The 19749-nt window shown below is 46.3% G+C and overlaps 1 protein-coding gene across 1 annotated transcript; it reads left to right on the forward strand.

Annotated features, from left to right (window-relative positions):
- Positions 1–1588: 1588 nt before the first annotated feature.
- On the forward strand, positions 1589–4194 carry LOC133922208 (beta-1,2-xylosyltransferease XAX1-like). The gene is made up of 3 exons (XM_062367427.1): positions 1589–2041; positions 2140–2445; positions 2677–4194. Exons 1-3 carry the CDS (start codon positions 1840–1842, stop codon positions 3906–3908), a joined length of 1740 nt encoding a protein of 579 aa, XP_062223411.1. The 5' UTR covers positions 1589–1839; the 3' UTR covers positions 3909–4194.
- The last annotated feature ends 15555 nt before the right edge of the window (positions 4195–19749 follow it).

Genomic DNA, 19749 nt, shown 5'->3' on the forward strand with positions numbered 1-19749 from the left:
ATATTCAGATTGCATCTACCTGTTCTTTCTTGTGTTCTCGATTTGCTTGCAGGAAAAGCCTTCTTGACGAGGTCAATCGCGTCTTGGCACGCTTGATAACCACGAAGTAGTAGTGTAGTGGTTGCGAGGGTTCTTGATCTGTTCTGATTGGAGCTTTTAGATCATCAACATCGAAACTCCACTTATTGACTTATCATATTACCTTCGGAAGATTGGACAAATGCGCATCAATTACCGTTTCAACGAAATTTTGTGGTGACTTCGGCACGTCAAATGGGAAAAGCAAGGAAGGGGTACCATCCTCCATTTCTAAAGAATCTCAGCTTCGGCCCCCAAAGTCAGACCTCAATCGTGAGAGGCCACTATTGGGGGAATAGTACCATGCTAGTTCTCTCACCCCCGATTGGCTTTGGCTAACCTTAGAAAATCTCATATAAGGATAGACAACACTAACATAATAAAGAAGTGGTTCAAAAAGTTGTCTTATAGAGAAACAGCTAAAGGGGAAGGCCAATGCCAAGTACAAAAGTTGGAGATCCCGGGAATCACATAGAAGGTTTCAAGGCAGTCCGAAGAGATACTGGGCGGAGGACGAAGGCCCGAAGGCCAAAAGCACTCATGCGGGAGGCACGAATGAAGAGCGAAGCGAAAGGCCATCTACGACAAAGTGATAGACCCGTAGGAAGGCCTGGAGGCTATCAACCATCAACTAAAGGGGGGGGCTGAAGGTGGTCCGTCATTGGGCTGGCCGGTGCACGCGGTTGTAGACACGTGTCACATCTCGATTGATGTAACATTGTAATAGTGTAACGACTATAATACTTCTGGAATATCCTAAGAGCATTTCAAGAGACAGTGATATTAATGTAATGATGATTAGGGTGATTAATGTATGGCTATAAATACCCTCACCTAACCGATGTAATGGATATGAACAATTGATACACCATTAAATACGTCTCTATTTTGATGCCTTAGGCCATCTCTAACAGATACTTTAAAATTTTACTATTTATAATACTATTACAGTATCCTCTAACACTATTACAGTACCAACTATTTTTTCTATCTTCAACAGCTATCCTATTTTTTACCTTCTATTACTCTACTCCTCCGTTTAGACCCATAGTCATACTCAGTAAACAGTGTTGCCGCTCCTCTCTCTCCCCTGCATATTTGCGGCACCGGCTGATACGACAGCAGCTGGTTGCATCACTGTAGAGGTGGAAGCGGTACCTACTGGAGTGCAAATACGGCAGCCGATCCTTAAAAAAGGACGGTACAGTGGCATTCGTAGTAGCTGTTGAAGTTACTCTTATATACCGTGCTATACTATTCATTATGTTATGATAAAATATCAACAACCACCTTTACCCACCCAATAAAATAAAAAATAATTAGAGTCCAAATAGATAGCGAAAAAACATCCACATGTAAAATACTCTTGAGAAGAGAAGAAATTAGGTGGGCACACTGAGAAAGAAATTAGGTGAGCAGTCCAAGTTTCTGCGCGTTGGCAGTCCCAGATCGTCAAAGCAGGAAGCACACGGCCACACCCCACCCCACCCCAGAATAAGGTCCAAATATATAATAAAAAATCTTTCATTTCCCCAACAAACCATCAAATTAATCTCACCACCAGCATTACTGCTACAAATGCTTGAACCTTAGCGATTCGCTGCTCCTTGCCTCCTACTGCCCTTGCTCTTTCTCCCCCTTCCCCTGCTCTCTCTCCCCCCTCTCTTTGACTCCCTCTCGTCTTCTTGACAGCTCGAGTAATTGGAGAGTCCACATAGCAATTTATCAGTGGATCCTTGAGTTGCTGCTGCAGGATCTGATATGACGTCCACGGCGTACTCGCGGCCGTCGAAGCTGCCTGTTGGCGGCGGCGAGCGGAGACTGCCGCCACGGCTCATGAGAGGCCTCACATCAAAGATCGAGCCCAAGAAGCTCGGCGTCGGCCTCATCGCCGGCTGCTGCCTCGCGCTCCTCACCTACGTCTCCCTCACCAAGCTCTTCGCAATCTACTCTCCTGTATTCGGTGCGTACTAATTCCAATCTAGTCCAGCTACACATTCGATTCGATTAATCCCTGAGCTTCCCAACTAATCTGATTGGAGATGTTCGATTCGTCCTCAGCCAGCACGGCCAACACATCCTTCATGATGCAGAACTCGTCGCCGTCGTCGTCGAAGCCATCCGTGCTGGAGACCGGGGCCATTCCGCCGCGAGAAGCACTAGCTGGTGGCGGCAAGAACGGTAACGCCGTGGATCGCGTCGATCTGCCGGAGGCGGCAGGGTCCGATGAGCCCGGCTTGCCGGAAGCTGTCACGAGAAAGGAGATACCGATGGCGGCGGGGTCTGAAGAGCCCGGCGTGCCGGAGGCGTTTACGAGAAACGGCGACGAGGAGAATGCGGCGGCGGTGGCCTCGGAGCCGAAGCCATGTAAGAATTTCGCCTCTTTCTCTTTTTTTTTTTTCTTGTACGACTTTAATTTGAAAGCAGAGCGAAGGAACCAGGCGCCCCGTGCGCGCTCTTCTTTTACTGCATTCTCCCAGAAATTTAAAGCTCTGTACTTGACAATCTTGGCAAAATTGGTGCTCCCACCACAAGGCCCACTTGGGTAGGATTAGATGGAGATGCGCTAGATCTGATGCATCTTAATGGTCAATTCAGCTGCTAAGGAGGTGGAGAAGAAGCAGAGCAATGGAGGCGCGGCGGCGGCGGCCGAAGGCAAGATGACGTGCGACGAGAATGGCGTCGACGAGGGCTTCCCGTACGCGCGGCCAACCGTGTGCGAGCTGTCCGGCGACATCCGGGTCAGCCCCAAGCAGAAGACCATGTATCTCGTGAACCCCTCCGGCGCCGGAAGCATCGACGAGAGCGGTGAGAAGCGGCTCCGCCCCTACGCCCGCAAGGACGACTTCCTCCTTCCGGGCGTCGTGGAGGTCACCGTCAAGTCTGTCCCAGCGGCGGCGGTGGCACCCAAGTGCACGAAGCAGCACCGAGTCCCAACGGTGGTGTTCTCCATCGCCGGCTACACGGACAACTTCTTCCACGACATGACGGACGTGATGATTCCGCTGTTCCTGACGACGGCGCACCTCAAGGGCGAGGTCCAGCTGCTGATCACCAACTACAAGCCGTGGTGGGTGCAGAAGTACACGCCGGTGCTGCGGAAGCTCTCCAACTACAACGTGATCAACTTCGACGAGGACGCCGACGTGCACTGCTTCCCTCAGGGGTTCGTGGGCCTCTACCGCGACCGCGACCTCATCCTCTCCCCGCACCTGACCCGCAACCCACGCAACTACACCATGGTGGACTTCAACCGCTTCGTCCGCGACGCGCTGGCACTTCCGCGCGAGCGGCCCGCCGTTCTCGGGGAGGAGCCAGGTATGAGGCCCCGGATGCTGATCATCTCCCGCGCTGGCACGCGCAAGCTTCTGAACCTGGACGAAGTGACCGCGGCAGCGTCTGAGTTGGGGTTCAACGTGACGGTGGCGGAGGCGGGCGCAGATGTGCCGGCATTTGCAGCACTGGTGAACTCGGCGGATGTGCTCCTGGCCGTGCACGGCGCTGGGTTGACGAACCAGATCTTTCTCCCCACGAAAGCGGTGGTGGTGCAGATCGTGCCGTGGGGCAAGATGGACTGGATGGCGACCAACTTCTACGGGCAGCCAGCGCGGGACATGCAGCTCCGGTACCTGGAGTACTACGTGGGCGAGGAGGAGACGAGCCTCAAGGACAAGTACCCGCGGGAGCACATGGTGTTCAAGGACCCCATGGCCATCCACGCGCAGGGGTGGCAGGCGCTCGCCGAGATCGTCATGAAGCAGGACGTCAGCGTCAACCTCACCAGGTTCCGGCCGTTCCTGCTGCAGGCGCTCGACAAGCTACAGGAGTAGGAATTAAGCTACCAACAGGGGTAGCTCACGAATCACGAGCGGCAGCCAATTCACACCGGCACATAAGAACACGCACAGACGAGCACAAAAGGTGAAGAATTGAGTAAGCTACTACTACTACCATTGTTGCTAGAACTAGAAAGAAAGGAAAGGATTTTATCCTTGATAGATGAAGTGAGACGGCTTCAAATTGGTAATTGATTGGTTGATCCGTTTGTCTTTTGGTTTGTAACAATTTGGATAGTGCACTACACTACACATGAAATGTTCAGTTTTTTGTCCTTTACTTCACTTGGCATTCTATTAAACACTTATTTTTTCTAGACATATGTAACGATCATATTGTTCATACGCTAATCGAGCCAAATTGATGACTACAGCATTATTAGTAATTTGGACCTTTAAAACTGGGAGAACTAGGGAGCATTGGTTGCCTCTGTGATGGGTCTACTGTGCATTCCATCTGCCTATGCATATGGGAGAATTACTACGTGAAAAACAGATATAGGAGACACAATTTAGTGATGAATTATTACACGATCTATCATTTATATCACCTCAAATTACGCTCATTTATAGACCCATCACTGATACCAGATAAATAGATGATGGATCATAACATTACTTGTCACTAATAAGATAAGTGCTGTGTAATAACTAAACCCGTCACTTATGATTTGGTCATAGATGATGGGTAATCGTGCAACAGTAATAAGTGACGGATCATGTTATAACCTGCCACTTATAACTTAGCAAAGGTGATGGGTCTTCCTGGATCAATTATAAGTGACGAGTTATAATTTAACTCGTCACTTATGACTCTTAATAGGTGATGTGTAACCTTTTCGCCCATCACCTATTACTCAACTCTGTTTTAAAAGCTGGTCAGCCACTGTGTGGACGAACAATTACTGCACTGTGCGGACGAACAGTTACTGCATAGTGCTATCCGCACAGAAGCTAGCGATTTTCACCGGCTCCTTTAGTATTCTCTAATATCTTGTTGATTTGAAGTTTGAATTGGTGCTAGGTCTTTGAAGGTTCGCATCTCTCCCTCTCCTCCTCCTTTCCTCTCCTCTAAACCCTAATTGATAGATTTGTTGTGTTTTGAGTTGTAATCGACTGTTTTGCATATTTATCCAAAAACTTAGAACAAGTGAGTTGTATTTATGTTAGATTTGATATTAGATTTGGCCGATGTACCACGAGATGTCACGGATCTAGTGTATTTGTAGGGAATTTTTAATCACGTGCTTAACCACGAAATGAAGGTTATTATTAATGAAGAATGAATATTTTACATTAATTGTAGATGACGGACAAAAGTTGGATGTACCTCAAGACCCGGACTTGTTCGGAGTACCTGAGCAGGGTGAAGCATTTCATGAGTGCTGCCTTGGCATGGATGAAAAAAAGTTTCCGAAACCACACAATATCCATCCACACATGGTCATGCGTGGATTTAAAGAGAATATAAATGTTGGAACAAACATGGCGAAGAAGGTCTTAACGAGGGAGGGAAGGATCGGGCCCTCCATGCTGACAGTGTGGATCAAGGACTTACACCCGGTGAAATGGATCATGATCTCAAGGATGAGGACATATTAGATTTGAATGATAATGATCTCGAGAATTTTGTGGAGAATGTGGACAAGATGGTGCGGAATGTCAAGCGGCACGACGAGTATAACAATGGTGAGTTTGCTAAATTCCAGGAATTTGTGTGGGATTTCAAGACGTTCCTTTATCCCAACTGTAAGGAGAAGTACACGTGGATATTTGGGAACCTAAAGCTTTTACAGCTGAAGGCAACCCATGGTTGGACTGACAAGAGTTTCGAAGCATTGCTGGATCTGCTAAGAGAGATGCTACCGAAGGGAAACTTGGTACCCGAGGGCGTCTATGGCACGAAGAAGATAATTTGTCATTTAGGACTGGAAATAGAAAAAATATATGCATGTAAACAGGATTGTATCTTATTTTGTGCAGAATATGCAAAGCTGGATCAATGCCCCGTGTGTGTAACCTATCAATATAAGCGTAGAAATGACAGTGGTGACGGGGATGAAGGCAAGAAAAGTAAATGTGGTCCTAGTAAGGTGGTGTGGTATTTTTCTGTAATTCCCTGTCTGAAGCGTCTGTTTGTCAACAGAAAGGAGGCTCAATTGGTGCATTGGCATAAGGAGGGTCGTAAGAATGACGCAATGATACGCCACCTGGCAGATTCCGCTCAGTGGTGAATCGTTGAATCTACATTTGGTTGGTTCACCGAAGAATTGAGAAATATTAGATTTGCTATGAGCACATATGGCATGAATCCATTCGGTAACATAACTACTTCACATAGCACCTGGCCTGTTATATTGTCGATCTACAACCTTCCACCCTGGCCTTGTACCAAGCGGAAATAAATTATGTTGTCGATCTTGATATCAGGGCCGAAACAACCTAGCAACGATATAGATGCGTACCTCAGACCTTTAGGCGATGATCTTAAGAAACTCTATTCGGAAGGCGTCGAGATTTGGGATCAGTACAAACAAGAGTATTTTACTTGCACACCATGTTATTCATCACCATCAATGATCTGCCAATATTGCGTAACTTGTCAGGTCAGAGCAAAAGAAAAGTGAAGCTTGCCCCTATTGCTTAGATGACACATGCAGTTTGAGGTTGACCAACTCAAAGAAAACAGTGTACATGCGGCATCGACGTTTCCTTCTCAGGAAGCACCCGTATCGAAACATAGACAAGCAGTTCGATGGCACAAGGGAGAAAGACTTACATCCGAGGTACTTCAGTGGGGAAGATGTCCACAATCAGGTTAAGAATATCAATGTTGTCCTTGGCAAGTGAAATCAATCCTCTAAGGATGATAAACAGTTAGGAATGTGGAACAAGAAATCAATACTATTCGAGCTAGAATATTAGGAAAAATTAGATGTTCGCCACTCTATTGACAACTTGCATGAAAAATATCTACGAGAGTCTGATCGGTACATTGCTCTAAATGAAGGGAAAAGGAAAGTATCATGAGAACGCACGAGCTGACCTTGAAGAAATGGGCTTAAGGCCGGAGCTCCATGCACAAGATACAAAGGAAAACACCTACCCCCAGCAGCTATCACTCTCTCTAGCAAGGAGAAAAAAGAATTCTGCGAGTTCTTGCACAGTGAGAAAGTTCCCTCTGGTTACTCATCCAACATCGCAAGACTTGTCTCGGTGAAAGAGTTGAAAATGAATTTCGCCATGATGAAGTCTCATGATTGCCATGTGATGATGACGTCACTACTTGCGGTAGCTATTAGGAACATCCTCCCAATAAAGGTCTGCGAGGCTATCCTAAGCCTGTGCTTTTTCTTCAATGCAATTGAACAAAAGGTGCTTGATCCAGACTCGCTGGAGGAGCTAGAATGAAGACACATTGAGACTCTATGTATTCTTGAGGTGTATTTCCCACCATCCTTTTTCGATATCATGGTCATCTCACTTCTCACCTTGTGAAGGAGATACACTACCTTGGCCCCGTGTTCTTGCATCACATGTTTCCATAAGAGAGATATATGGGTGTTCTCAAGAAGTATGTAAGGAATCGAGCCTTTCTTGAGGGATGCATCGTGCAGGGTTACACGACGAAGGAGGCATTAGAGTGGTCTGTTAATTACATTGACCCAAATAACCCAATTGACATGCCTAAGTCTCGCCATGAGGGGAGGCTCGCAGGTGTAAGAGTTCTGGGGAAGATGGCAATAACTCCTAATCTGAAGGCTTACAACTAAGCTCATTTCCTCGTGCTACAACAAATGAGCGAAGTGTGCCCATATGTCGATGAGCACAAACAGATGCTGCTTGAAGAGAATCCAGAGTAGACCGAAGCTTGAGTTGTGAGGCAACATATGCAAAGGTACATGACTTGGTTCTGAGATCGAATCAGACAATCAAGTACTCCTACAAGTGCTCTGATAAAAAAAACTAGCATCGGGTCCTATATACACAATTATGACATATCAAGGGTGCGATATAAACAGATACACATTTTACACAGTTGCCCAAGATGAGAAGAACATATACTAGAACAGTGGTGTCCGTATAGATGCTTATGACAACGACATGCAGAGGGGCACATACTACGGTCAAATAGAGGAGATCTGTGAGCTAAACTACTTAGGATTCAAGGTAGCCCTGTTTCAGTGCCGTTAGGTACATGGGGCAAAGGGCGTCACTAATGACGAGTATGGGTTCACTAGCGTTGATCTCAAACATGTCGGATACAAGTGTGAACCCTTCGTACTCACTAAAGATGTCCGCCAAGTCTTTTATGTGACTGACACAACAAAAAAGAATCATCATGTGGTTCTCGCTGGGAAAAGACGCATCGTTGGAGTTGCAAATGTCGTTGATGAGGAGTTCAATCAATTCGATGAAATTCCCCCTTTTGCTACTGCAGTCGTGCCATGCCTTTCGCCGGTCGAGGAAACTCCATACATCCGCTCTGACCATAACGAAGGGATCCATGTCAAGAAAGCACGAAAACGACAAATTTGAATTTCAGTGTCAAATTTGTAATATTAATGTCAAATTTGAATTTTAAGTTATTTGAATTGTTAATGTTAATATCAAATTTGAATTTTAAGTCTCAAGTTATTTGAATTTGTAATATTAATGTCAAATTTGAATTTGTAAATTAATGTCAATATGTGATGGGTCATACTCATAAGTGATGAGTGCCATTTGTCACCTATCACCTTTTACTTCAAATAAGTGACGGGTAATACTCATAAGTGACGGGTGATAAATGTCACCCGTTATCTTTTTACTTCAAATAAGTGACGGGTAATACTCATAGGTGACGGTTGGCATTTATCACCCGTCACCTATGACTTATATGTATATATACCCTAGCTCTTCCCCGCGCATGCGCACTCTCATATTGGCTAAGTTTTTTGTTTCGCGCGCTAGGGTTCGCCGCCACCATGACCATCATCGTCCCCAGTCTTCTCCACCCCGTGCCTCCCCGACTCCGAGCTCTCCTCTGCGCCGGCCTCCTCCTCCCGGACCACCTCCTCCCTAGTCTCTAACTCCCCGACGCACTGGCCTCCTCCTCCCCGGTCTCCTCCTCCCTGGCCACCTCCTCTCCGACACACTGACCTCCTCCTCCCCGGCCACCTCCTCCCTAGCCTCCTCCTCCCCGCTCAGTGAGTTTTCCTCTTCTGTGATGATGCTCTGTGATAATGCTCTTTACAGTGATGCTCTGGAGTATTGCTCTCTTCTGTGATGATGCTCTCTTCTGTGAGTTGTTTTTGGAGTATTGCTCTGTGATGATGTAGTTGAACTGAAATTGAGCTCATTATTTAAGCACAATAGCATTTAGGCCTGAATGGTTGCTCTAGACATGTGTGTTATTGATGCATTTTGAGTTGTTTTTGGAGTGTTGCTCTGTGATGATGTAGTTGAATTGAAATTGGGTTCAGATATAGGCTTGTGATGATGCTACTATCGATTTTGTTTTTAATATATGCTCCTGTTAGTTTTGTCTTGGCTAAGTATGTTTAGTTTTGGGCCCTCTGTTTGATCATAGCAGCACTATCCAGACACTCTTTTGATTTTTATCAAGACTCTGTTTGCTAGTTGAGAACTTAGGTAATAGCTCAATTGATGATGAGTTCAATAGAATAATTAGGAGGAAGGACATTTAATGTTTTTGGGCCAATTGTTATACATAGTCTGAGAGCAATTTCGTATATGTTTAGTGCCTACTGTCAGATCTTTGAGCAATTTCATATATGTTTCATATGCTATTTCCATGTCATGTGTAAACAATATACTAAACTTGATTTCTTATCTGAGTAGTATGGTTGCGAGCACTATATTACTCGATGATGAATTGTTGATCTGAGATTGGGCATGGCATGCTAAGTACAATAGTTTCGGTATGATTACTCTCTAGGTTTTAGTTGGCTTTGGCATCTCATAGAGATGAATTGGTAGTGTTCACTTGTGTGTCTATGCACATAGAAATCATGTTGAGTTCATTCTCCCGTGAGCTTCCATGATGTTTTATCTCTAGAGAGCTATGTTCAGGTTTTGGAAATTAGTTGAGAACTTAGATGCATGCCTAGTCGATGATATGTCTATGTAATAGCTAGGGAGCAGGAACTCTAAGTCATGGGGCCAGTTGTAGTGTTTTGAGAGCAATTTATTTGCAATATCAACCTGCTGCTCAATCATTGTTTTAGACATTAGCCTTGATTCCTTTTCTTTCCTCTATTAACAACAAGATATACTACACTTGATTTCCATAAGGCAGAAGAAGACTATCACCCCTGACAAACCAAAAGCACAAAGGATGCTAGCACTAGAGGGGCCCCCGGCACAAGATGGGGTGGATAGGAGCCCAAGCCCGCACCCGGTGTCCTCCTCCGGTAGCAGCAAAAGCCAGTATCACAGCCCGAGCCCTGACCCGTCATTGAATCGGGAGAGCCGACGTCGGGCAAGTGACAAAGAATTCAATCCCACCGAAGAGGTATCGATGCAAGTGAGTCAATACATTTTATACTTGTTGAATAGAGGAATGTTCTTTGTTTATGTGAACTCCACTTTTTCTCTCTAGATGGCGACAGTGGAGTCTCCAAGCTAGACAGCTAGTAGTGTTGCACGAGCCCGAAAGCCAAGGACACAAACACAGTGGCTGACAAACAAGGGTACCGTCATAGGAATTGATGCTGATGGGCTGCCTATGGATGAAAATGCCCTGAATAGATTCCGAAGGGTTGCATGGCTCATTGCTCGGGAGAGGGTGCCGATAACGGCTAAGTTTGATGACCTCAGTGACAAAGCAAAGAGGGAATTTTTCAATAATGTTGTCATGGAGTATCTGGACTATCTTGGAAACATGAGCGAGCGTCAAAAGAACGCCGTGGTCACTGCAGCAATGAAAGCGATCATGAAACTTCACCGAAGCTTTAAGAGCAAACTTATGAATCGGTACTTAGCAAAAGGGGTGGCACCCTTCAAGAGCTACAAGCACTTGAAACCAGAAGATTGGGATGCTTTTGTGCAGATGAAGAGCTCAGAGCAGTTAAGAAGGAGAGTGAGAAGAAGAAGTGACTTCGGGCTAAGAACAAGCATGATCACAGGACTGGCGCAGCCAGGTACGATGGGAAAGGAGCGAAATGGCAGGTAGAGGATGAGAAATTAGCAAGAGAAGGGGTGATCACGGTCATATTTGCGTGTAAGGGGTGAGCTATATGATAGCGGGGAAATCACATTTAGAATAGCAAAACCCAGGCAGTCGCAGAAAAAGTCAAAGAAAAGCCAGCCAAAGCCAGCCAAGGTTCTTTCACCGGGGTCAAGGAACGTGATGTTCTCACAGCGGCGCTGGGAAACCCGGAGCACCCAGGTCGAGTGCAAGGTGTATCAAGTTCCCAAGGCTAGAAATACAGCTTTCTCGAAGACATCAGGATGTACAAGAAGAGGAAGAGGTCATGTGCAGTGGACGTGGATGCATTAACACGGGACAGACCCAGAAAGTTTACTCAAGCATCATGGGGTAGCTTGCAACAAAGGGAATACAGATTTCCATGCCACAGGATTTTAGTCCCGGAGCTGCAGGGAAGAGTAGCTGTGCCTCTAGGGAGGTCGAATAACAAGTAGCTATTGCCGAGACTGAGCCGGATACAATTGACCTACTAGAAGGGCCCACACCCTGTAGCCTGGCAATCAGGCCTGACGGGTATCACATCGAAGTTGCAAGGGGCCGGGTGCATCTAGGCGTCCGTATCTTACATACGGTCCCGATACGTGTAGGCTATGCCATGGTTACGTACGGTGGATATGGTACATAGCAATACCACTGATCATGTATTGGAGGTCCCCCAAATGAGGAAGTCATAACTCTCGGTGAAGCTCTTCATCAAAGGATCTGGTGGAAGAGGGGTGACATCATGGTCTCCAGTTCATCCCAGTCTGGATGAGCTCCAAGTGCACTCCCACCGCGCCACTCACTTCCTAAGAAGGCAGCTTCACTGCCTTCTCCTCCTCCAGAGAAGTCGGCTTCACTGCATTCTCCTCCTCATTCGGTAGCCTCACTTCCAGACCCAATATCGTCTCCCCCAGAGAGCCCAAAAAAGAAGAAGTAAAAGGAGGTCGAGAAGAAAGGCTCTAAGAAGCCCCTACCAGAGATGTCAAAGGCCATTGTACCGGCGAAGTCGAAGTCCATTGTACCAGTGAAGAAGTCCACGGATATTGCACCAGTGTGGACTTAGGCCAACATGAAATTCAAATATGGGAAGCCCTTGATGATGGTAGATGAGCTAGCAAGGGTGGGAAAAGCATGTATCAACCTGCATAATTACTATGTACAGGCTTGTAGAGATAGCAATGATCAATCCATAGCCGTACAGTATAAACAACGACACATCTTAAGTGATCAAGATGGCTACTTCATTGTGGGTTTCAATGACTTATATGACCTCTTCAACCTTGATGGCTTGGACGTATCATTATTACGGGTCTTCACATTGTAAGTCCCTTGATACTGGATATTCATTAATTAATACCATTAAGTCTTGAATCTTACTGTGTTCTTATCTGTAGACACTTGATGAAAGAAACAATGAAGAACAAGGATCCCGTCGCATTTCTTGACCCTGAGGCCATTACAATATCAGTCATCCAACTTCATTCTGACTACATTGTGAATCATGTGGCCAGAGCAATGCAACAATACTCAAAAGTGAAGTACCTGATGGGCGCCCACAACACCGATGGCCATTGGATCTTACTTAACATTTGCCTCAAGTGGGACTTGGTGTTCTACGTTGACTCGTCAAGACCAATATCTGCAAAAGGCAAACTTAGATCGCGTGATTATAGCGTTGTAAAACAACTCCTTGACACGTCAATTATGTCTGTCTTAGTTCACATATTAAACTTTTCTAATATTCAAAGGCTCCATAATCGATTCCTCTTTATGCAGAGCTTTTGACAAGTACCTTCAAGCTCAACCTGACTATGACAGGAAAGCCGGCCGCAGGCTGACACACAAGACCAAGTATGCAGTAAGTGCTACCAAACAGATTACCAAATATTCTCTATTGCTGTTTTTTTTCCTTTTCATCTAACAGTAAATTTTCTTTTCAGCAGTGCCACCAACAGCCACTGGGCAACACCTGCGGACTCTATGCTGCATGGAACATGCTCCTCATGCTCCGAGTAAAGAATATCAAATCCCCCGATGTAAGTTCAATACAAGATTGTTCATAACTAATTTCGGTAATTTTTTTAATTCCGTGATAACATGACATTGGTTACGGATTAAATTATGCAGAAATACAAGTGTATGTTTCTCGATGCGGGTGCACTCCCAGATATTCGACAATGGATTGCTGAGTTCATGGTGTCTGAAGTCATCAGCCCACAGGGCGAGTTCCACTATAGAAGCCCTAGGTTGTGAAGTCTTATGTAATTATGAGTTGATCGGAACTTTGTAACATTTGTGATTCTGTAATGAATTCATTTGAACTTTGTAATATTTGCAATTCTATGATGAAGCAAGTCCTTATACAAGTGTGTTTGTCGATATGTATTTGGATGCGTTGCTATTGTTTGCAGGGAGAAGATGGTCGCCAAATCCTAACTACGCTTCAGGATGCAGCCAGGAAACAGCTCATTCCTACGGGGCAAGAGATACATAAGTGACGAGTAAACTGCCTACCCGTCACTTGTGAAAGCCATAAGTGACGGGTAACCTAGTTACCCATCACTTATGTATTTCTTCAGTTCATGGGTGAAATCCATAAGTGACGGGTAACCTAGTTACCCGTCACTTATTAGACAATATAAGTGACGGGTGAAGAGGTCACCCATCACCAATATGTTTCTCTCCAGTACATGAGTGAAAGCTATAAGTGACGGGTATTATACGATATGCGTGATGGGTTAAGAGGTCACCCATCACCTATATCACATGAGAGATGTCATAGGTGATGGATAACAGTTATTACCCGTCACCTTTGTTCATCATTGGTGACGGGTCTGTACCCATCACCAATGACTCGTCATCACTGACTCATTCGGGGTGACGGTTACCCATGTCTGTTTTTCACGTAGTGAATTTTACATGGCCCATTCACACACACACACACACACACACACACACACACACACACACACACATATATATATATATATATGCAAAATTACACAACCGTTTCAAAAAATAGTAGTAATAGGCTATCGTCACCCGCTCTTCGGGCAAGAGCAAGGTATCGCCCGATGAACGAGTGAGACGTTGTGAGCTCCGACTGGTAGGGAATTAAAAAACTAGTGCTGAGACGTGTCGCCCATTCACCTAACGCCTGGTGAATGGGTAACACTTTTTTCTCGTCCGTTGAACATGCGATAGTAAGGTGTAGCTACATGAATGGACGATACCTTGCTTTGGCCGAAATAATTTAATTTGTGTTGCAATTTTTTTTGTCAAATCGTCTAGTGCCATTAGATGTTTCTGTGAAATTTTGGATACCCCGATTTGATAGAAACGGAAAGTTGAACACAATGATTTTAATAAGAACTACGACATACACGGGCGTTGGCATGTACGGTACACGGTCATTATGACCTAAACAAGTATCGCGTCTAAACCTAACATGTTTTGGAAATGTAAACAACATAATTGCAACATCTGGTCTAGTGAGTGAAACACTTTCCCTTTCTTGCCGCTTTGGGTCCTGCGTCACACGCCCAACATGCCCTGTCGTGACTCCTCTCCCTCTCCGCCTCATGGGCCTCAACCATTATGTGGTTATGCTCCTCCCTCATCTTATGCTACTCCTTCTGAATGCACTTGCGCGTAGCCTCCCTCCTCTCATGGAAGTGTCTCCAAGCGACACACTGCTTAGTGTGAAGGAGGCACACATCCGCTTTCAATTGCTAGTATCCAGCCACTGTAGGATGTCACATAGTGGTGGCGGCGACTGCAATAAAGATCAAAATATTAAGTGGTAAATTTTAGTTGTTTTTATAGTAGTTTTGCAATAAGTTATTACGTAGTGGTGTGAGCCAACATTAGTGCTTCCTTGGGGTGGATCGTACTCGTAGTTACGGCACATGAAGAACCTCCTTTCATAGGTGTAGCAAAACTTGGAGGACTTCATCACCCTAAAAATGTCTCCACACCAACACATGGGCACTTTGACCCCATCAAACGAATTATTCGGCATGTATTTTTTGGGGAACGGATCGGATGCTATTTTCATCAAAGTTGTGGACATTGAGGCTAGTGGTTTGGTTGTATATTTGGGAAGGAGACCATGTATTTATACTGTGGAATCGTGCTAGTGCATGGACCAAGTCTATGGAAACTGACCCTGGAAAGCAGTTAATTCTAAAGTAAGGTGAGGTCATATCAACTGAAAAGTCTACTTTTGAAAGGTTACTTCTAAAAAGTCTATATCTAAAAAGGCTACAGCTAAAAAGACTAGGTCTGAAAATGCTACTTTTGAAAAGCCTAGGTTTGAAAAAGGTTGCTCTGAAAAGATTACCAATGAGAATGCTAATTCTAAAAAGGCTACAGCTAAAAAGACTAGGTCTGAAAATGCTACTTTTGAAAAGCCTAGGTTTGAAAAAGGTTGCTCTGAAAAGATTACCAATGAGAATGCTAATTATAAAAAGGCTAGGTCTGAAAATTGAGTACATGATTAGTAATGTGACCAGTTCTAGTAGAAGCCATCAATTTTATTATCACGGTTGGATGTGTACAAGTAACACAAAGTTGATGGTAATATTACATTGATGCGGATAGGAAAATACTTCTACTGGGGGAACGGGGAGGTCTCCCCCTTCTTTGACATGCCTCTTTGCACTCAGCCCCTTTCGTCGGTGCAGGAGTGCTTCACACCTTGGAAGGTGTTCCTCACGCCTTTGAAATTCGGCCTCCTGCCTCCCTACAATATCTTGTCGGATATGATGTTCCTCCTCACACCTATGAAGCTCCTCGGCCTGTCGCTTGTGTTCTTGTTCCCAGCATTGATATTTTTGTTGGTGCTCATGTCTTGCCTCTTGTCATAGCTGTGCTTCATATTTTGTTTCAGCCATCCTAATCTCATACTGATGTTTTGTTTCAGCCTCTCTAAAGTATCATCCACAGTGATGAGTAATGTTAGCTTGATCTTCCGATAGGTAGCGATAAGTCGGTGGGTGGAGAACTCGACGTTGATGATCCAAAGGCTTCGACCCGAACAGATCATCTCCCTTGCAATCACTATACCACAGCTCCGATGGTTATCAACCGTGTCGCGCGGTTGACCTCGCCAAGAAGGCTCAATCCCTGCAAGTGTACCGAGAACACAAGCAAGAACGTAGAAGATACAATCTGAAATATTGTGAATTGAATTCAAGCACTCGAAGTCGGGGTTCCACAAACACTTGCGGCGGCCTAGTCGGTCCGAAACAAGAGCGAAAATCTCACAACTGTGTGTAAATCCATATCTAAGCAAAACCCAACCCTAATTAGGGCGGCGGCTACTGTATATAAAAGACTAGGGTCGGCCAAGGACCCCTGGACGCGTCCCTAATGGACTCCAACACGATACACGGCCCAACGGCCCAAAAGATGGTGGCGCAGCACCCTGATAGATTCTGGATGTCCAATTGTTTCAATGATTCCCATTGACTCAGAAAGAATTTGGATATGGGACCAGTCCTGTTGGAAAGCTTATCTCCTTAGCTTTCCAACCATGTGTAGAACGTCGAAAACGGAGTCCGTATGTGTCCTGGGTGACGATTTTAGTGCAGGCTGGTCCTGGACTCCGAAACGGACTCGAACTTGATTGGACCTCCACCTTGGCTTGGGCGCCCTTGCTGTTCTTCTCTCGTGTTCCTAAGTAACAATACATCACAATTATTCAGTAGCATCCCATCCTCATCAAAATATAAAGGAATACTAAGGAACGAGCTCACCTCATGATTTAGTTGACGTGCACGAGCTCGTGTCAATGGACCTATTGTTGGAGGAATACTCGGTGTGTGTGTATCCGAAAGAGTGATATCCTCATCACACAGTATGGTGGCCTGACATTGTCGATCCATTGCTTGAAAAGATAAGGCTTAGGATAATAAACCCAGAGTTAGAAGTGATATCCTCAAGGTATAATTAGAAGGTGTGGAGGAAGGCAAAGAGAGATACACACCATGAAATCATCATCAAGCTCCAGACAGATAAAGAGCCTCCTACCAAAAATCTAGACCTCGAAGAACGTCAACATTTGAGCTCGATCGCCACACCTGCACAATGGATGCCCATGCCATTATGGCACTCCCATAAGATGGTTCCTCCAGGAATCCATGATGTCCTGTTTCAAGGTGACAAGAAAAAACAATTATTGTCACGGTCTAAAAAGGGTTGTGTTTGAAAATGGAGTAATGTTTTATTATCGCAGTTGAATGTGTGTGGGTAACACAAATTTGATGGTAATATCGGTAAAAAGGACGTATGGTGCTACAACACATCTATAAAAGGCTCATGTATCTAGAAACTAAAGCGACAACAATCAATGAAAGGGGCAGGAGGGGGCGAGGAAGAAGGGAGTCGGTGAGGCCAACGGTGAGATGGGAGGGCTCATTTTGTACAAGTGAGTCCGATGAGCCTCTCTACAACTTCCTTTTATAGGATAGGGGTGATTTTCATCTTCTAAGTCACTTAAGAATTTACGAGCATCCGAATGAGCCCTGGTCTAAGTGCTCCCATGGGTACGACTGCGTCATTCAAATGTACGATGGGAGCATTCATGGGGGTCGTCAATTCTTCCGATGTCCTTTGGGTTGGGTGAGAACTATATCACCATGAATGTATGTATCCTTTTTTTAAAACATAGATTATGACCTTCATATTTTTACATGTCTCTAATGATGACCCTGACAACTGCCCATAGATCGATCCTCCTATTCTGCAGCATACAAGATTACGGGCAACACCTTCAATACCAAATCTTTGAGTTGCAGAGGGAGGTTGAGAATATGTCGAGTCCTCAAGTAAAAAAACTAGAGGACACTTCTGTATGCATCTGTCGGAGGGTGAACTCCTGTTGCAGGGATCCGGAGGGACCCCTTTTTGAGATTCGACCGGGGGGATGATTCTGAATATGTTTGCGGGAGAAATAAATGGGTGTAAATGCGATGGTAGGTGGGATGAAATGATCTAATGCAGAATGCAGTAAATGCACTGGAGGGATTTTTAGACAGGTTCGGACCGCACTGAGCGTAATACCCTACTCCTGTGTGGATGCTATAAATGCCCTGAGAGTGTCTCTCAGGAATGTTGCTGGTTACAAGAATGTTATCTATCCTAGAGCTTCGAGCGCCTTGTTCTTTGGTGGTCTCAGCTTCTGTGCTTGTACTGAGGGTTCTTCGAGTCTTGGCGTCTGTGTTCAGAGTTCCTCGATCTCTAAGAGTCTCTGATAGACTCTGAGAGTGTGTATTCGAGACCTCTCTCCAACCTCCCTTTTGTCTGTGCCCGCCGGCTCTCTTAAATACTCGCCGGCAGTAACGTGCCCTGAAAGGGAGGGCACGAGTTCCAAGGTGCCATAAATGGAAAAGCGGTCATCATGGGCTACTGCGCGAAGTGACGGGGGGGGGGGGGTTGAAAACGCGCCCCCCACCCGGTCTCGGTCGTCAAGATGGCGTTGGCAACGGGCGCTGTGGAGAGGGCCCACCGGGCAGCGACAGAGCAGCCCGGCATGCCCGCCCGGTCTTGTTCGTCTGACACAGCAGGGTGGCAGGCAGGGCGCCTTGGGCCTTGCGACGCTATCCCGAGACGCGCCGGATGGCGCGGGATGGGACCCGTGCATTAAATGTCCCCACGCCCTTCTGCCAGAATATGGCAGGGACTGACACTGAGCATGGCAGGAGCAGTTGGAGGTGACAGGCCACGCGCCTTCTTAAATGCGGCATCAGGCCTTTCACTGGCTGACACCTCACCGCTGGACCCCTGTTGGGGCCACCGACGAAGGACTTCTTGGGCCGTCGGGGAACCGAGTGCTCGAGGGTCACTGTTCACATCCCCTAGCACTCTCTCCCGGAAACGCCCTCTCTCGGTCCTCGGGGAACCAAGTGCTCGGGGGCCACTGTTCACGGCCCCGAGCACTCTCTCCCGGAGTCTACTGTTCGGGTCCTCGGGGAACCGAGTGCTCGGGGGCCGCTGTTCACAGCCCCGAGTACTCTCTCCCGAAACTACCTTCCTTGTGTCCTCGGGGTACTCGGGTACTCGGGGGCCACTGTTCGCAGCCCCGAGCACACCCTTCCCGGTACTCGGCTTTTCTGGTCATCGGGGAACTTGGGTGCTCGGGGGCCACTGTTCATGACCCCGAGCACTCTCTTCCCGGCACTTGGTCTTCGCAGATCATCGGGGAACTCGGGTACTCAGGGACCACTGTTCATGGCCCCGAGCACCCCCTCCCGGGACTTAGTCTTTTCATACCTCGCAGAGATGATCCCCGCGGGAAGGCACCACATGGCAAACTACTGGCCTGGCCTCGGGATCCGGGGACCCCTGGTTCCTGATTCACCGACAGCATCGATCCATGGTGCACCTACCTGTGTCACAATAGGGATGCTCCTCCTCCACCGTTTGCGCAATATGATGTTGGAGATTATTGGGACTCAGGAGCCTCCTCACAGTTCACTCTAAGTCAGTGTGATTAGAACCACTGTTAGGACGGCGTTGTAATTTGTGTATCATCCCATCAATTTTCGCCCTTATTACATTCCCTAAGGTATGTTAGGCGAAACTCAGGTAACCACTAGGGGTATCGTATATACCATTATATGTTTGGTCAACGTGTTC

This window comes from Phragmites australis, chromosome 6, assembly GCF_958298935.1.
Source record: "Phragmites australis chromosome 6, lpPhrAust1.1, whole genome shotgun sequence".
NCBI lineage: Eukaryota > Viridiplantae > Streptophyta > Magnoliopsida > Poales > Poaceae > Phragmites > Phragmites australis.